The 17,089-nt window shown below is 51.3% G+C and overlaps 1 protein-coding gene across 1 annotated transcript in view; it reads right to left on the bottom strand.

Annotated features, from left to right (window-relative positions):
* USP14 (ubiquitin specific peptidase 14) overlaps nt 1-17,089 on the bottom strand; it is a 95,949-nt gene that overhangs the window by 11,226 nt on the left and 67,634 nt on the right. Inside the window, exon 11 of the mRNA XM_075314474.1 lies at nt 5,722-5,787. Coding sequence (XP_075170589.1) covers nt 5,722-5,787 — 66 coding nt within the window. The remainder of the gene's footprint in view (nt 1-5,721; nt 5,788-17,089) is intronic.

The raw sequence follows: 17,089 nt of genomic DNA, 5'->3' as shown, positions 1-17,089 counted from the left end.
GGTAAGTAACAAAATTCTCTTTTTCTTTATCGTTCCTTTGGGAGACCCAGACCATGGGACGTTCCAAAGCTGTCCCTGGGTGGGAATAAACAGAAAAAACTAAGAAGTAGGTGGAGCCTAACTTCACAAATGGGCGACAGCCGCCTGAAGGATGCGTCTGCCCAAGCTCGCATCTGCCGAAGCATGAGCATGCACTTGGTAGTGCTTCGAAAAGGTATGCAGGCTAGTCCAAGTGGCAGCCTGACAGACTTGTTGAGCCGTAGCCTGGTGCCTAAAAGCCCAAGAGGCACCGACAGCTCTGGTCGAGTGTGCTTTGATCCCCGGCGGGGGAGGCACCCGAGTACTCTGGTAGGCGTCCGAAATGGTCGATCTAATCCAACGGGCCAAGGTCGGCTTAGAAGCAGAGAGACCCTTGCGCCGCCCTGTGGTTAGCACAAAAAGAGAGGTGCACCGCCTAAGCGCAGCGGTGCGAGCCACATAAATCCGGAGAGCACGCACCAGATCTAGAGTATGCAGCGCTTTCTCAAAGCGATGAACAGGGGCCGGACAGAAGGAAGGCAAGGAAATATCCTGGTTAAGGTGGAAGGGAGAGACCACCTTAGGAAGAAAGTCCGGGGTCGAACGGAGAACCACCTTGTCTTTGTGAAAAACCAAAAAAGGTGACTCCGAGGAGAGCGCAGCCAAATCAGAGACTCTCCTGAGAGAAGTTATGGCAACTAGAAAGGCCACCTTTTGAGAAAGACTATAGAAAGAAACCTCCCTAAGAGGCTCAAAGGGGGGTTTCTGCAATACCGTGAGGACCAAGTTAAGGTCCCAGGGATCCAAGGGCCGCCGATAAGGCGGAATGATGTGAGACGCACCTTGCATGAAGGTGCGGATCTGAGCCAGCCGGGCGAGACGCCGCTGGAACAGCACTGATAGAGCTGAGACTTGTCCCTTGAGAGAGTTGAGGGACAGTCCTAGCTGCAGACCGGACTGTAGAAAAGACAGAAGGGTCAGCAACGAGAATGGCCAAGGAGAATAGCCGGAAGAGCGACACCAGGACAGGAAAATTTTCCAAGTCCTGTGATAGATCTTGACGGAGGAAGACTTACGGGCCAGAGTCATAGTGGAGATGACTTCAGAAGAAATACCAGAAGCCGTCAAAATCCAGGACTCCAGAGCCACGCCGTCAATTTGAGTGCCGCAGAATTCGGGCGGAAAAACGGACCTTGCGAGAGCAGGTCTGGACGGTCCGGAAGATGCCACGGCAGCTCCACGGACAGTTGGAGCAGGTCCGGATACCAAGCTCGCCTGGGCCAGTCCGGTGCAATGAGGATGACTCGACGGCCCTCCATTCTGATCTTGCGCAGGACTCTGGGCAAGAGAGCTAGAGGGGGAAACACGTAGGACAGACGAAACTGGGACCAGTCTTGAACCAGAGCGTCCGCGGCGAAGGCCTGAGGATCGTGGGAGCGAGCCACGTAAACCGGAACCTTGTTGTTGTGACGGGATGCCATTAGGTCCACGTCCGGAGTGCCCCACTTGCGGCAGATCGACTGAAATACTGCCGGGTGCAGGGACCACTCGCCACCGTCCACGGATTGACGGCTGAGAATCTGCCTCCCAGTTTTCTACGCCAGGGATGTGGACTGCGGATATGGTGGACTTTGAGTCCTTCGCCCATTGAAGAATGCATTGGACCTCCAACATTGCCAGGCGGCTGCGTGTCCCGCCTTGGTGATTGATGTAGGCAACCGCTGTCGCGTTTTCTGACTGGACTCGAATGTGCCTGCCCGCCAACAGGTGGTGAAAGGCTAGGAGAGCTAGAAGCACAGCTCTGGTTTCCAGCACATTGATTGAAAGGGCTGACTCGGACGGAGTCCAAGTGCCCTGAGCTCTGTGGTGGAGATGTACCGCTCCCCAGCCGGATAGGCTGGCATCCGTGGTGAGAATCACCCAGGACGGAGCCAGGAAGGAGCGCCCTTGGGACAGGGAGAGGGGTCGAAGCCACCACTGAAGAGAGCTCCTGGTCCGTGGCGACAGAGCCACTAACCTTTGTAAGGAGTAAGGCCGCTTGTCCCAACAGCGGAGGATGTCCAGCTGCAGAGGACGCAGATGGAACTGGGCAAAGAGAACCGCCTCCATGGAAGCTACCATTTGACCCAGCACCTGCATCAGGCGCCTGAGGGAATAACGGCGGGGCCTCAGGAGAGAGCGCACCGCTAGCCGGAGAGACTGCTGTTTGATTAAGGGCAACTTCACAAGTGCCGGCAAAGTCTCGAACTGCATCCCTAGGTACGTGAGACTCTGGGTCGGAGTCAGAGTGGATTTGGGAAGATTGACAATCCACCCGAATTGGGCTAGGGTGGCGAGAGTGAGCGAGACACTCCACTGACAGTGTGCGCTGGATGGACCCTTGACCAGAAGGTTGTCCAGGTAAGGGAGCACTGCCAACCCCTGGAGGTGCAGGACCGCAATCACTGCCGCCATGACCTTGGCGAATACCCGAGGGGCCGTGGCTAACCCGAAGGGGAGAGCCACGAATTGGAAATGATCCTCTCCTATCGCAAAACGTAACCAACGCTGATGTGACACTGCGATTGGCACATGTAGATAGGCATCTCTGATGTCGATTGACGCCAGGAACTCCCCTTGGGACATAGAGGCAATGACTGATCGCAGAGATTCCATGCATAAATGCCGCACCCGGACATGCTTGTTGAGAAGCTTGAGATCCAGTATGGGCCGGAACGTACCGTCCTTTTTTGGAACTAGGAAGAGATTTGAGTAAAAACCTCTGAACCGTTCCTGAGCGGGAACTGCGACAATCACTCCGTTTGCCTGCAAGGACGCCACGGCCTGCGAGAAGGCGACGGCCTTGGAGCAGGGGGGAGTTGAGAGAAAAAATCTGTTTGGAGGGCTGGAAGAGAATTCTATCCTGTAGCCGTGAGATAGGATGTCTCTCACCCACTGATCGGAGACTTGCTTTAACCAAGCGTCGCCAAAGTGGGAGAGCCTGCCACCGACTAAGGACGTGGCTGGAGCGGGCCGAGAGTCATGAGAAAGCTGCCTTAGTGGCAGAACCTCCTGCGGTCTTCTGCAGACGCGCTTTTGGGCGCCAGTTGGATTTCTGATCCTTGGCTGAGTTAGCGGACGAGGCGGAAGGCTTAGAGGATGACCAGTTGGAGGAACGAAACCTCGATTGATTCCTACCCTGGGCGGGTTTCCTGGTCTTGGTTTGTGGCATGGAAGTACTCTTCCCGCCAGTAGCTTCCTTAATTATTTCATCCAGCTGTTCACCAAACAGCCGTGAACCAGCAAAAGGGAGCCCAGCAAGAAACTTCTTGGAAGAAGCATCTGCCTTCCACTCTCGAAGCCACAAAATCCTGCGGATAACAAGAGAATTAGCTGAAGCCACCGCAGTGCGGTGAGCAGCCACTAGCATGGCAGACATGGCATAAGAAGAAAAAGCTGAAGCCTGAGCAGTTAAGGTAACCATCTCAGGCATAGATTCCTTGGTGAGGGAATGCATCTCCTCTAGAGAAGCAGAGATGGCTTTGAGAGCCCACACTGCTGCAAAAGTCGGGGAAAACGCGGCCCCCGCAGCTTCATACACAGATTTGGCCAGAAGGTCAATCTGACGGTCAGTGGAATCCTTAAGTGAGGTGCCGTCAGCCACCGACACAACGGTCCGAGCTGAGAGCCTAGAGACCGGAGGGTCTACCTTTGGGGAGTGAGACCACTCCTTGACCACCTCAGTTGGAAAGGGAAACGGTCATCAGAACCACGCTTTGGAAAGCGTTTGTCAGGGCAGGCCCTGGGTTTGGTCACAGCGGTCTGAAAACTGGAGTGGTTAAAGAACACACTCTTCACTCTCTTAGGCGAGGTAAACTGATGTTTTTCTGCCAAAGAGAGTTGCTCCTCTGACACTGGCGGATTGAGATCCAGCACAGAATTAATAGAAGCAAATCAAATCACTTCAAGGTCTGAGTCACCCTCAGAGAAATCGATGGGATACATAGCCTCCGAGCCCCCAGTGAGGGTATCCTCCTCATCTTGAGAGTCAGCTCTTGAGACAGAGCCGTGGGATGGGGAGGGGGAGGAAACCCTGCGCCTTCTCTTAGAAGGACGGGGTCTGGGATCAGATGATGAATCCTTCGTGAGCTCTGATGAACGGAGGTCAGAGGATAGGAGTGATCTGTTAAAGGTATTAGAGGCACCCTGTGAGGGGGGCTGATGCATATTCATCAAAGTCCTGGACAAAAGTCCCATGGACTCAGCAAATGACTGGTATATGGACCTAGAAAAGGACTCTACCCAGGCCGGGGGTTCAGTCACAGGTGCAGCAGCAGCCTGAGAGAACACTGGGGGTGAGACTCCAGGCTGTGGCACCGCCAAGTTAGAGCAACCATCACAGTGTGGATAAATGCTCGGCTCAGGCAGCAGGAGCTTACATGCAGTGCATGCAGAATAAAGCTTTTGAGCCTTGCTCCTTGTGTGAGACATGCTGCTGGAGTGGGGGCTTTGCAGGGAATGAACCCCAGGGAGAATATACAGAGGTCCACAACCGGAGACCGGCTGTGGCTTACCAGACCGCTGAGCGCGGTGTTGTGTGCCCTCCAGATCCCGAAGCCCGGTCCCCCAGTGCGCAGCACCTCAGCAGAGATGCAGGATGCAGGATGTCCCAGAGCAGAGTGAACTCTGCCTGAGAAATGGGGACTAGGGGCGTTCCTATAAAAGAGCGGGAACTGGAGGGCTATAGAGACCTGCAGGGAAGGAGGGACGCCCCAGCAGTGGGGAGTGTCCCTCCCCTGTGTAGAACGGCCGCCGGGAGGAGCCGAACCTGTCCCTCTGCATGAGTGACATGCGAGGGCAGGAAAACGAAACTAGGCCTCCGGCGAAGCCGGGGCCTAAATTTAAGCGGCGAGGCCGACAAGCAGGCACCATCAGCACGGTTCTCGGGCAAAAGCTGGAGAACCCGCCGGAAAAGTTAAAAACAATCACATACAGCATACTCTCCCCATACAATAAAGAACCGGGACCCCAACATAAACGTCTCAGGTACTTAGCTGCTGAGACGCAGGGCCATGTCCCTGGGGATGAGTGCTCCGGTCCAACAGAATCCTCAAGGGGCTGTTGATGGAGACCGGACTCCTGCCAGGCATGGAGACCGTGCTGGCTCCCACTTCAAGCCAGAGCCCAGAAGGGATGGTGAAGGAGCGCGGCATGTAAGGCTTCAGCCTTGTAAATCAACCTTACCAACACCGCCGACAAAGTGGGGTGAGAAGGGACATGCCGGGAGTCCAGACATGGACCCGCTTTTCTTCAAACTCTTTCCAAAAGTCAAACAAATCAGATGAGAATGCATGTGTGGATGTATGCCTCCTGAACACAAAGCAATAAACTGGCTAGGACTGGCTACCAGGGGGTGTATAAGCTCAAAGGGAGGAGCTACACTTTTAGGTGTAGTACTTTGTGTGTCCTCCGGAGGCAGAAGCTAAACACCCACGGTCTGGGTCTCCCAAAGGAACGATAAAGAAATGTAAAATAAAACAAAACCACTTTTTCCATATGAAAGGTGTCCATTGCCTTTAATACATTTCAGTAAAGTTTTGTTTTCATGTGACTTTTTCCTTCGATTTCACAGCACAAGATAAACCATCATCCTCATAAGTTACTACAGTATTATGAAATAGTACGGTAGTACTATTACTAAAAGGTAATGATTTCTATACTTACAGTTTTGTTATATAAAGCATTCCTTTGTAATGACGGTGATTGTTTGGTGATTACGTCTTGAAGGCGCTGCAAAATATTAAACAGACTTACTTAAATGCCACAATAAAACCTCGTCCAGCACATAAAGCACCAATTACTGAATAATTATAAGCAAGAAAAATCAGCCATGGCTGTCCTCTACTGGCACATAGAAAATCCAGCAAGCTGTTCCTCTAAAAGTTACTCTTTATTTCATGACAAAAGTTCCATGTACAATGTCATATTCCGGGCATCAGCTGACAAATGGGGAGTTAGAGAAGAGACTAACTCATTTCGAGCACTCACTTAGGTAAGAGCTACCGCTTGACTTGCAGGGGTTGCCCGCTACTTTTCAAAAGTTCAAAATGGGATCATAATGGTCTTCAACAGAAAAGGAAAAAAAAAAACAAAAACACAAAACAATTTTAGCCAAAAGCATTAAAGAAGGGAATTTTGTTTACTTACCGTAAATTCCTTTTCTTCTAGCTCCTATTGGGAGACCCAGACAATTGGGGTGTATAGCTTCTGCCTCCGGAGGCCACACAAAGTATTACACTTTAAAAAGTGTAACCCCTCCCCTCTGCCTATACACCCTCCCGTGCATCACGGGCTCCTCAGTTTTGGTGCAAAAGCAGGAAGGAGGAAACTTATAAATTGGTCTAAGGTAAATTCAATCCGAAGGATGTTCGGAGAACTGAAACCATGAACCAAAAGAAACGATTCAACATGAACAACATGTGTACACAAAAGAACAAACAGCCCGAAGGGAACAGGGGCGGCTGCTGGGTCTCCCAATAGGAGCTAGAAGAAAAGAAATTTACATTAAGTAAACAAAATTCCCTTCTTTGTCGCTCCATTGGGAGACCCAGACAATTGGGACGTCCAAAAGCAGTCCCTGGGTGGGTAAAAGAATACCTCGATAAAAAAGAGCCGAAGACGACCCCCTCTTACAGGTGGGCAACCGCCGCCTGCACAAAGCATAAAACTGAGGAGCCCGTGATGCACGGGAGGGTGTATAGGCAGAGGGGAGGGGTTACACTTTTTAAAGTGTAATACTTTGTGTGGCCTCCGGAGGCAGAAGCTATACACCCCAATTGTCTGGGTCTCCCAATGGAGCGACAAAGAAAAGGAGTTGTCCACTACTAGGACAACCCTTTTTGATTCCACCCGTCTCTCCCAAGTAAAAGACAATACTCACACGCCTCTCGTACCGCTGCCCTTCCAGCAGTCCGGGGCTCACTTGATGTTGTGACATCACGCGAACCCCATGTCCAGTCAGTGTCGGCTTATTTCTCCCAGCCTTTGAGCTCAGCCACAGCGCTCACCTCCCGATTATTAACAAGTTTGGTTCGTAGGTGGGGAGACAGAAGCCGGCACTGACGGGACATGGGGCTCGTGTGATGTTACAACCCTACATGAGCTCTGGCTCAGTGATCTCAGACACCGCTGGAAGGGCGCCCATACAGGAGGGGAGTATAGTATATTATTTTACCTACCCGAGGAATCAAAAGGTGTTCTAACAGTGAACAACCCCTGTAATGCTTTTGGCTAAAATTGTTTTGTTTTTTTTGAAGCCCATTATGGTCTAATTTTGAACTATTGAAAAGTAGTGGGCAACTTAATCTGAATGTAGGGCATGATGCGGGGAATGAGGGTGCTGCGGTGGCGCAGGTCATTGGGTGCATGAGCAGGCTGCACCAGCGCCTGCCGTGACCACGCTCATTTAATATGCACGCCCATCCTCCCGCCCATCATCTCTCAGTGCTGAAGCCAGCGGTGACAGGTGAGCAGGATGATGGGCGGGGGTTGCGCGCATAGAAAGAGCCGGCCCGCATGATCACGCCTGGTGTTACGGTTGCTGCGAGCGCTGGAGACTAAGTCCAGATTTCTTGCTACTGCACATGTGCGAGCGCTGGAGACTAAGTCCAGATTTCTTGCTACTGCACATGTGCGAGCGCTGGAGACTAAGTCCAGATTTCTTGCTACTGCACATGTGCGAGCGCTGGAGACTAAGTCCAGATTTCTTGCTACTGCACATGTGCGAGCGCCGGAGACTAAGTCCAATCTTGGAGCCATTGCACATGTGCGGGTGACATAATCGCTGACACGAGGTCACATGTCTCTGACACCTTCTATGCCGATTGGTCGCTGGTCATGTGCTTGTGACGTCTTGCTCGGTGATAGGCCAGCATGACGTCACTCCTGTCGTTCTGGAAGCGGATTGGCTCTGGTGTCCTCCATCTTGGATGAGGCACAGAGTCTATATAAGACCCTGACACACGCCGCATGGTGCTCAGTCCTCTTGGTTCATGCATATGAGTAGACGCTCTGTGCGCGTTCCTCTAGGCATTCCTCTGTCTATGCTAGGTGAGCGCTACCGGCAGGGTAGCGTTCTTATACCTTACAGCTTCGGCTGCTGTCCGTATCCTTACCTCTTAGGGGAGCGGACATAGGCAGGTGCCTGAGGCACATGGTCTGGCTGGGCCTTGTGATTGTACTCGTAGGTGGACGTTGCCGCTAGGGTAACGTTCCTTATACTGCGTCTGGCAGTTGTTCGTATCCTCGCACACTAGGGGAGCGAACAGAGGTAGGAGCTTTGTGCGGCTTACGCTGCTGTTCGTCTCTTTTGCACCACTAGAAGAGCGGACCTAGGCAGGTGCCATATCTAGTGGTTCGTGTCCTCGCACACTAGTGGAGCGAACGCAGGTAGGAGCTTTGTGCGGCTTACGCTGCTGTTCGTCTCTTTTGCACCACTAGAAGAGCGGACCTAGGTAGGTGCCATTTCGCACACATTGCCTTTGTCTCTGTGATTATTAACAGAGATCATTCCACACACCCTCCAAGTAAGGGAGGAATTGCTTTACTTTCTTATTATATCCTTCTGTGAGTTAACAGAGGTATTGCACTCTGCCATAGTCTGCAGCAAAGTCTTTGCACGGTGGACCCTGACTGTCTGATACTCCTTTCGGTTATTATCAGACAGCCCCCCGTAACATTAGGACTGAGCCAAGGGTCTGGCAGTTATGGCAGAATATCAGCAGTTACACCGTTACATACAAGTACTTGAGTCACGGCTCAAGAGTATAGAGGATAAACCTCAGACCATGGTGACATCTGCACATGATCCTCGACTTGCTCTACCAAACAGATATTCTGGCGATGCCAGATCATGTCGTGGTTTCATTAGTCAGTGTCAGATACACCTAGAGGTTAACACTTCTCGCTTCTCTACGGAGAGGTCCAGAGTAGGCTTTATCATCTCCTTACTTCAGGACAAAGCCTTAGAATGGGCGACTCCCCTATGGGAGCGCTCTGATGTGGTTACTCTGAGACATCAAGACTTTCTTGATGCTCTTAAGGCGGTATTCATGGGTCCGCAGGTTACCCATGATGCGGCCCTGAGACTGTTAGATCTATCTCAGGGTTCGTTATCCACTAGTTCTTATGCCATTGCTTTTAGAACTCTGGTGGCAGAACTAGATTGGCCAGAGAAGGTGTTGATTCCTATCTTCTGGAGAGGGTTGGCTGGCTATGTCAAGGATGCCCTTGCTACTCGTGAAGTCCCTGCTTCTCTGGAGGACTTGATCACAGTAGCAACGAGGATCGATGTACGCCATAAGGAACGTAGACTCGAGGTCTCTTCCTCACGCCCTAAGCATCGGGCTATTCCAGTTGTTGAGGGTCCACTACCATCTTCCTCAGCATCTGAAACATCTCCCACTCCTATGGAGTTAGGTCATACGTTCTCCAGACTACGCAAGTCTGGTCCTCCTATATGTTACGTATGTCGTCAGGCTGGGCACTATGCCAACAAGTGTCCTAGTCGTCAGGGAAACTCCCTGGCCTAGTAACCATTAGAGGGGGGTTACTAGAGACGTCTTCTGCACCCTCTAAGTGTTGTATCCCAGGTCAGCTCTCGTTATCTGAGAATACATGGCCTATTATGGCTTTTGTGGATTCCGGAGCTGACGGGATTTTTGTGTCCTCAGGATTTGTAAAGGGACACAATATTCCCTCTATCATGTTAGAGGCGCCTATTCCTGTCCGTGTTGTTAATGGAACTATGTTGTCTGACTCCATTACATTGAAGACAGTTCCCTTGCGCCTTTCCCTGTCTCAGGGTCACATAGAGGAGATTTCTTTTCTTGTTTTGCCTGAGGGTATAGACGACGTCCTTCTGGGTCTTCCATGGCTTCGGACTCATGCTCCTCACATTGACTGGGAGTCTGACAGCATTATTAGTTGGGGTTCGAAATGTCAGTCCCGATGTCTTCCCTTACCACCTAAGGTCGTTGCAGTTGCATCAACTGATCTCTCTCCCATACCTACACCCTATTTGGATTTCGCTGACGTGTTCTCCAAACAGGGTGCTGAGGTTCTTCCACCCCATAGGCCGTATGACTGTGCCATAGACCTTATCCCAGGTTCGGTTCCACCTAAAGGCAGGGTTTACCCCCTGTCGATACCTGAGTCGGAGGCCATGTCGACCTATATAAGAGAGAGCTTAGAGAAGGGGTTCATTCGTAAGTCTGTCTCTCCCGCGGGAGCTGGGTTTTTCTTTGTTCGGAAGAAAGAGGGTGATTTGCGTCCCTGCATAGATTACAGGGGTCTCAACGCAATCACAATAAAGAACAAATACCCATTACCTTTAATTTCGGAGCTCTTTGACAGACTGAGAGGAGCTCAAGTTTTTACGAAGTTGGATCTGCGGGGTGCGTATAACTTGGTACGAATTCGAAAGGGTGACGAATGGAAGACCGCTTTTAACACCCGAGACGGTCACTATGAATACCTCGTCATGCCTTTTGGGTTATGTAATGCACCCGCAGTATTTCAGGACTTCGTAAATGATGTGTTCAGGGATTTACTGTTATCCTCAGTAGTGGTGTATCTGGACGACATCCTGATTTTTTCTCCTGATCTGGAGACTCATCGTCAGGATGTCGTTCGTGCCCTTTCCCGTTTAAGGGAGCACTCATTGTTTGCTAAACTCGAGAAATGTGTATTCGAGCAGTCCTCATTGCCTTTTTTGGGTTACATTATCTCACAAGAGGGTCTGGCTATGGATCCTGCGAAGCTCTCTGCTGTCCTGCAATGGTCCGAACCTCATTCCTTGAAGCGGTGCAACGCTTCTTAGGATTTATAAATTATTACAGGCAGTTCATACCCCATTTTTCTACTTTGGTGGCCCCTTTGGTGGCCTTGACTAAGAAAGGTGCTAATCCCAAAGCCTGGTCTACTGAGACATCTCAGGCTTTTGAGGCAGTAAAAAGACACTTTTCAACTGCTCCCGTTCTTCAAAGACCCGATGAGAGTAAGCCCTTCCTCTTAGAGGTTGATGCCTCTTCAGTGGGTGCTGGTGCGGTCTTGTATCAAAAGAACGGTGCAGGTAGAAAAAGGCCGTGTTTCTTCTTTGCTAAAACCTTTTCACCGGCAGAGAGAAACTATACCATTGGGGATAGGGAACTGCTCGCCTTGAGATTAGCCTTGGAGGAGTGGTGTCACTTGCTGGAAGGAGCGAAACATCCTTTCCAGGTCTATACAGACCATAAGAATCTGACGTACTTACAAACCGCTCAGCGTCTGAATCCTCGCCAAGCCCGCTGGTCCTTGTTTTTCTCCCGCTTTCACTTCTCCATCAACTATTTGTCTGGGAGTAAGAATAACAAGGCAGACGCCCTGTCTCGCTCTATGCTTTCTACCCAGGAAGAGATTGACGAACCTCGTCTTATCCTTCCCTCCAGGGTTTTTCATACGCTCTCTCCTGTGACGTTAGACCAAATCCCACCGGGCAAGACATTTGTTCCGCCTGATCGACAGAATGATATACTGTCATGGGCCCACACCTCAAAGGTGGGTGGGCATTTTGGTATTAGGCGGACACGAGAGTTACTGGAGAGGTGGTATTGGTGGCCACACTTAGCCAGCCACGTCAAGAGATATGTCGGTTCCTGCTACTCGTGTGCTCGCAACCGTCCATTACGGCAGAGACCGGCTGGGCTCTTGCATCCTTTACCAGTGCCAGATAGACCATGGGAGGTGGTAGGCATGGACTTTGTGGGTGATCTTCCATGTTCACAGGGACATAGATTTGTGTGGGTCATTACGGACCATTTCTCCCGGATGGTTCATCTCGTACCGTTATCGAGAATCCCATCTTCCAGGGTACTAGCCAAACTATTCCTCAAGCATGTCTTTAGGCTTCACGGGATGCCAGATCGTATCATTTGTGATAGAGGCCCGCAATTTACTTCCCGTTTCTGGCGAGATCTTTGTAGCCTTCTGCAAATTGAGTTGAATCTCTCTTCGGCATACCATCCGGAGACTAATTGTTTGGTTGAACGTACCAATCAATCTATGATTATATACCTTCGACACTTTGTTGCTGAGAACCACGATAACTGGTCCTCCCTCCTACCCTGGGCAGAATTTGCCCTTAACAATTCGCTGGCTGAGGCCACTGGGCAGACACCGTTCGTACTCAATAATGGGCAACACCCTAGGGTACCGGTACCGTTTCCCGCTGCTGCACCTCCTCCTCTTGTGGCCGACTGGGCAACTAATGCCAGAGAGGTTTGGGATCGGACTCAAGAGTCGATCCAAGCAGCTAAGGACCGTATGAAGACGGTGTCCGATCGGTTTCGTCGCCCGGCTCCTGTCTTTTCTCCAGGGGACTTTGTGTGGCTCTCTGCAAAACACGTGAGACTTAGAGTGAGCTCTGTCAAATTTGCTCCTCGCTTCCTGGGTCCTTATGAGGTTCTTCGACAGGTAAATCCTGTAGTCTATCAATTGAAGTTACCTGTCCATCTTAGGATTCATGACAAATTCCATGTCTCACTGCTAAAGCCGGCTATTTTACCTCACGCTCGTGAGGTGCACTCTCCTGCCTCTGATTCCTCTCGCTCTAGCTATGAGGTACGAGCCATAGTTGGTTCTAAGATGGTTAGAGGGCGCAGGTTCTTCTTGATAGATTGGGAGGGCTATGGCCCGGAACATCGCTCTTGGGAGCCTGAGGAGGCTGTCCATGCTCCCGACTTAGTTGCCGATTATCTGCGTCGCCGGGAGGGGGGCCCTTGAGGGGGAGGTACTGTTACGGTTGCTGCGAGCGCTGGAGACTAAGTCCAGATTTCTTGCTACTGCACATGTGCGAGCGCTGGAGACTAAGTCCAGATTTCTTGCTACTGCACATGTGCGAGCGCTGGAGACTAAGTCCAGATTTCTTGCTACTGCACATGTGCGAGCGCTGGAGACTAAGTCCAGATTTCTTGCTACTGCACATGTGCGAGCGCTGGAGACTAAGTCCAGATTTCTTGCTACTGCACATGTGCGAGCGCCGGAGACTAAGTCCAATCTTGGAGCCATTGCACATGTGCGGGTGACATCATCGCTGACACGAGGTCACATGTCTCTGACACCTTCTATGCCGATTGGTCGCTGGTCATGTGCTTGTGACGTCTTGCTCGGTGATAGGCCAGCATGACGTCACTCCTGTCGTTCTGGAAGCGGATTGGCTCTGGTGTCCTCCATCTTGGATGAGGCACAGAGTCTATATAAGACCCTGACACACGCCGCATGGTGCTCAGTCCTCTTGGTTCATGCATATGAGTAGACGCTCTGTGCGCGTTCCTCTAGGCATTCCTCTGTCTATGCTAGGTGAGCGCTACCGGCAGGGTAGCGTTCTTATACCTTACAGCTTCGGCTGCTGTCCGTATCCTTACCTCTTAGGGGAGCGGACATAGGCAGGTGCCTGAGGCACATGGTCTGGCTGGGCCTTGTGATTGTACTCGTAGGTGGACGTTGCCGCTAGGGTAACGTTCCTTATACTGCGTCTGGCAGTTGTTTGTATCCTCGCACACTAGGGGAGCGAACAGAGGTAGGAGCTTTGTGCGGCTTACGCTGCTGTTCGTCTCTTTTGCACCACTAGAAGAGCGGACCTAGGCAGGTGCCATATCTAGTGGTTCGTGTCCTCGCACACTAGTGGAGCGAACGCAGGTAGGAGCTTTGTGCGGCTTACGCTGCTGTTCGTCTCTTTTGCACCACTAGAAGAGCGGACCTAGGTAGGTGCCATTTCGCACACATTGCCTTTGTCTCTGTGATTATTAACAGAGATCATTCCACACACCCTCCAAGTAAGGGAGGAATTGCTTTACTTTCTTATTATATCCTTCTGTGAGTTAACAGAGGTATTGCACTCTGCCATAGTCTGCAGCAAAGTCTTTGCACGGTGGACCCTGACTGTCTGATACTCCTTTCGGTTATTATCAGACATCCCCCCGTAACACCTGGCAACTACAGCCTGGAATGATCATGTGCAGCTGTATTCACTGTCCCCCGCGCATCATCATTAGCGCGGGGTGCAGTCAATCAGTGTACTCACCAGTCACCGTTCCCCTGCAGCACCGCTCCTCCCCCTGTCAGCGCCACTGGAGTATGGAGCTGTCCCCGTTCCCCTGCAGCATCGCTCGTCTTTGTCTGCCGGCCAGCTGATCGGTGTAGAAGCGGTGAGCACAGCGATGAAGTCATCGCTGTGTGCACCGCTAGTCTCCACACAGGTCAGCTGACAGACAGACAGGAGATCACGATGTTGCAGGGGAACGGGGACGGCTCCACACCAGCGGCGCATACAGGAGGAGTGGTGCTGCATGGAGCGAGGAAAGGCGAGTATGAACGTTTATTTTTTTTTGTGTGCCACATGTAGCCGGTCATATAGTAGCATGGATGGCGGTATACACCAGGATGGGTGGATGGCGGGTATACAGCGGGATGGATGGGGGGTATATAGCGGGATGGCAGTATATAGCGGGATGGCAGTATATAGCGGGATGGCAGTATATAGCGGGATGGCAGTATATAGCGGGATGGCAGTATATAGCGGGATGAGGGACATATATACAAGGATGAGATCATATACAAGGCAGGAGGATCATTATCAGGATGGGGTACCTTAGTAGAGAATTTGGGGACATTATCCCAATAACCGTGTCAGCAGCAGATCCTTGCCCCATAACAGTGTGTCATGAGCACAATTTTTGCTTAAAATTTTAATTTTCCTATTTTCCTCCTCTAAAACCAGGGTGCGTCTTATGGTCCGGTGAGTCTTATAGTCCGAAAAATACGGTAGCTCTTATCTAGGGAGTGCTCTTAATTTGTTAAAGCCATGTAAGGGATCCAGAAGGAGGAGACAATTCCTTCTGGCTCAGGTAGAAGAGGATTGTGAATACGTAGGTCACCGATTGCCTTCAGCAATATTTGTATTCGCTGTTCCCTTTCCCACCCCCAGACAATCATGGGCCCAGTTTTAAACTATAACAATCCTATCAAAGCATTTAAACAGAAATGAAGGGAATTTTGTTTACTTACCGTAAATTCCTTTTCTTCTAGCTCCTATTGGGAGACCCAGACAATTGGGTGTATAGCTTCTGCCTCCGAAGGCCACACAAAGTATTACACTTTAAAAAGTGTAACCCCTCCCCTCTGCCTATACACCCTCCCGTGCATCACGGGCTCCTCTGTTTTGGTGCAAAAGCAGGAAGGAGGAAACTTATAAATTGGTCTAAGGTAAATTCAATCCGAAGGATGTTCAGAGAACTGAAAACCATGAACCAAAAGAAACGATTCAACATGAACAACATGTGTACACAAAAGAACAAACAGCCCGAAGGGAACAGGGGCGGGTGCTGGGTCTCCCAATAGGAGCTAGAAGAAAAGGAATTTACGGTAAGTAAACAAAATTCCCTTCTTCTTTGTCGCTCCATTGGGAGACCCAGACAATTGGGACGTCCAAGAGCAGTCCCTGGGTGGGTAAAAGAATACCTCAATAAAAAGAGCCGAAACGGCCCTCTCTTACAGGTGGGCAACCGCCGCCTGAAGGACTCGCCTACCTAGACTGGCGTCTGCCGAAGCATAGGTATGCACCTGATAGCGTTTCGTGAAAGTGTGCAGACTAGACCAGGTAGCTGCCTGACACACCTGCTGAGCCGTAGCCCGGTGCCGCAATGCCCAGGACGCACCCACGGCTCTGGTAGAATGGGCTTTCAGCCCCAAAGGAAGCGGAAGCCCAGAAGAACGGTAGGCTTCAAGAATCGGTTCCTTGATCCACCGAGCCAAGGTTGACTTGGAAGTCTGCGAACCCTTACGCTGGCCAGCGACAAGGACAAAGAGCGCATCAGAACGGCGCAGGGGCGCCGTGCAAGACACGTAGAACCGGAGTGCTCTCACCAGATCTAATGAGTGCAAATCCTTTTCACATTGGTGAACTGGATTAGGGCAAAATGAAGGTAAGGAGATATCCTGATTGAGATGAAAAAGGAGATACCACCTTAGGGAGAAATTCCGGAACAGGACACAGAACCACCTTATCCTGGTGAAAAACCAAGAAGGGGGCTTTGCATGACAGCGCTGCCAGCTCCGACACTCTACGGAGCGATGTAACTGCCACTAGAAATGCCACCTTCTGCGAAAGACGTGATAAAGAGACATCCCGCAGCGGCTCGAAAGGTGGTTTCTGAAGAGCCGTTAGCACCCTGTTAAGGTCCCAGGGTTCCAGCGGACGCTTGTAAGGTGGGACTATGTGGCAAACTCCCTGCAGGAACGTGCGGACCTGCGGAAGCCTGGCTAGACGCTTTTGAAAAAATACGGATAGCGCCGATACTTGTCCCTTGAGAGAGCCGAGAGACAAACCCTTGTCCATTCCGGATTGAAGGAATGAAAGAAAGGTGGGTAAGGCAAAGGGCCAGGGAGCAAAACCATTATCAGAGCACCAGGATAAGAAGATCCTCCAAGACCTGTGATACATCTTGGCGGACGTTGGTTTCCTGGCCTGTCTCATGGTGGCAATGACATCTTGAGATAACCCTGAGGACGCTAGGAGCCAGGACTCAATGGCCACACAGTCAGGTTGAGGGCCACAGAATTCAGATGGAAAAACGGCCCTTGTGACAGCAAGTCTGGGCGGTCTGGGAGCGCCCACGGTTGACCCACCGTGAGATGCCACAGATCCGGGTACCACGACCGCCTCGGCCAATCTGGAGCGACGAGAATGGCGCAACGACAGTCGGACCTGATTTTGCGCAGCACTCTAGGCAGCATCGCCAGAGGGGGAAATACATAAGGCAGTCGAAACTGCGACCAATCCTGAACTAATGCGTCCGCCGCCAGAGCTCTGATCTTGAGACCGTGCCATGAATGCCGGGACTTTGTTGTTGTGCCGTGACGCCATGAGATCGACGTCCGGCGTTCCCCAGCGGCGACAGATCTCTCGAAACACATCTGGGTGAAGAGACCATTCCCCCGCATCCATGCCCTGACGACTGAGAAAGTCTGCTTCCCAGTTTTCTACGCCCGGGATGTG

Source organism: Anomaloglossus baeobatrachus, chromosome 6 (assembly GCF_048569485.1).
Source record: "Anomaloglossus baeobatrachus isolate aAnoBae1 chromosome 6, aAnoBae1.hap1, whole genome shotgun sequence".
Taxonomy (NCBI): Eukaryota; Metazoa; Chordata; class Amphibia; order Anura; family Aromobatidae; genus Anomaloglossus; species Anomaloglossus baeobatrachus.
The sequence above is the reverse complement of the archived record's forward strand: the minus strand, read 5'-3'. Positions and strand labels throughout refer to the sequence as shown.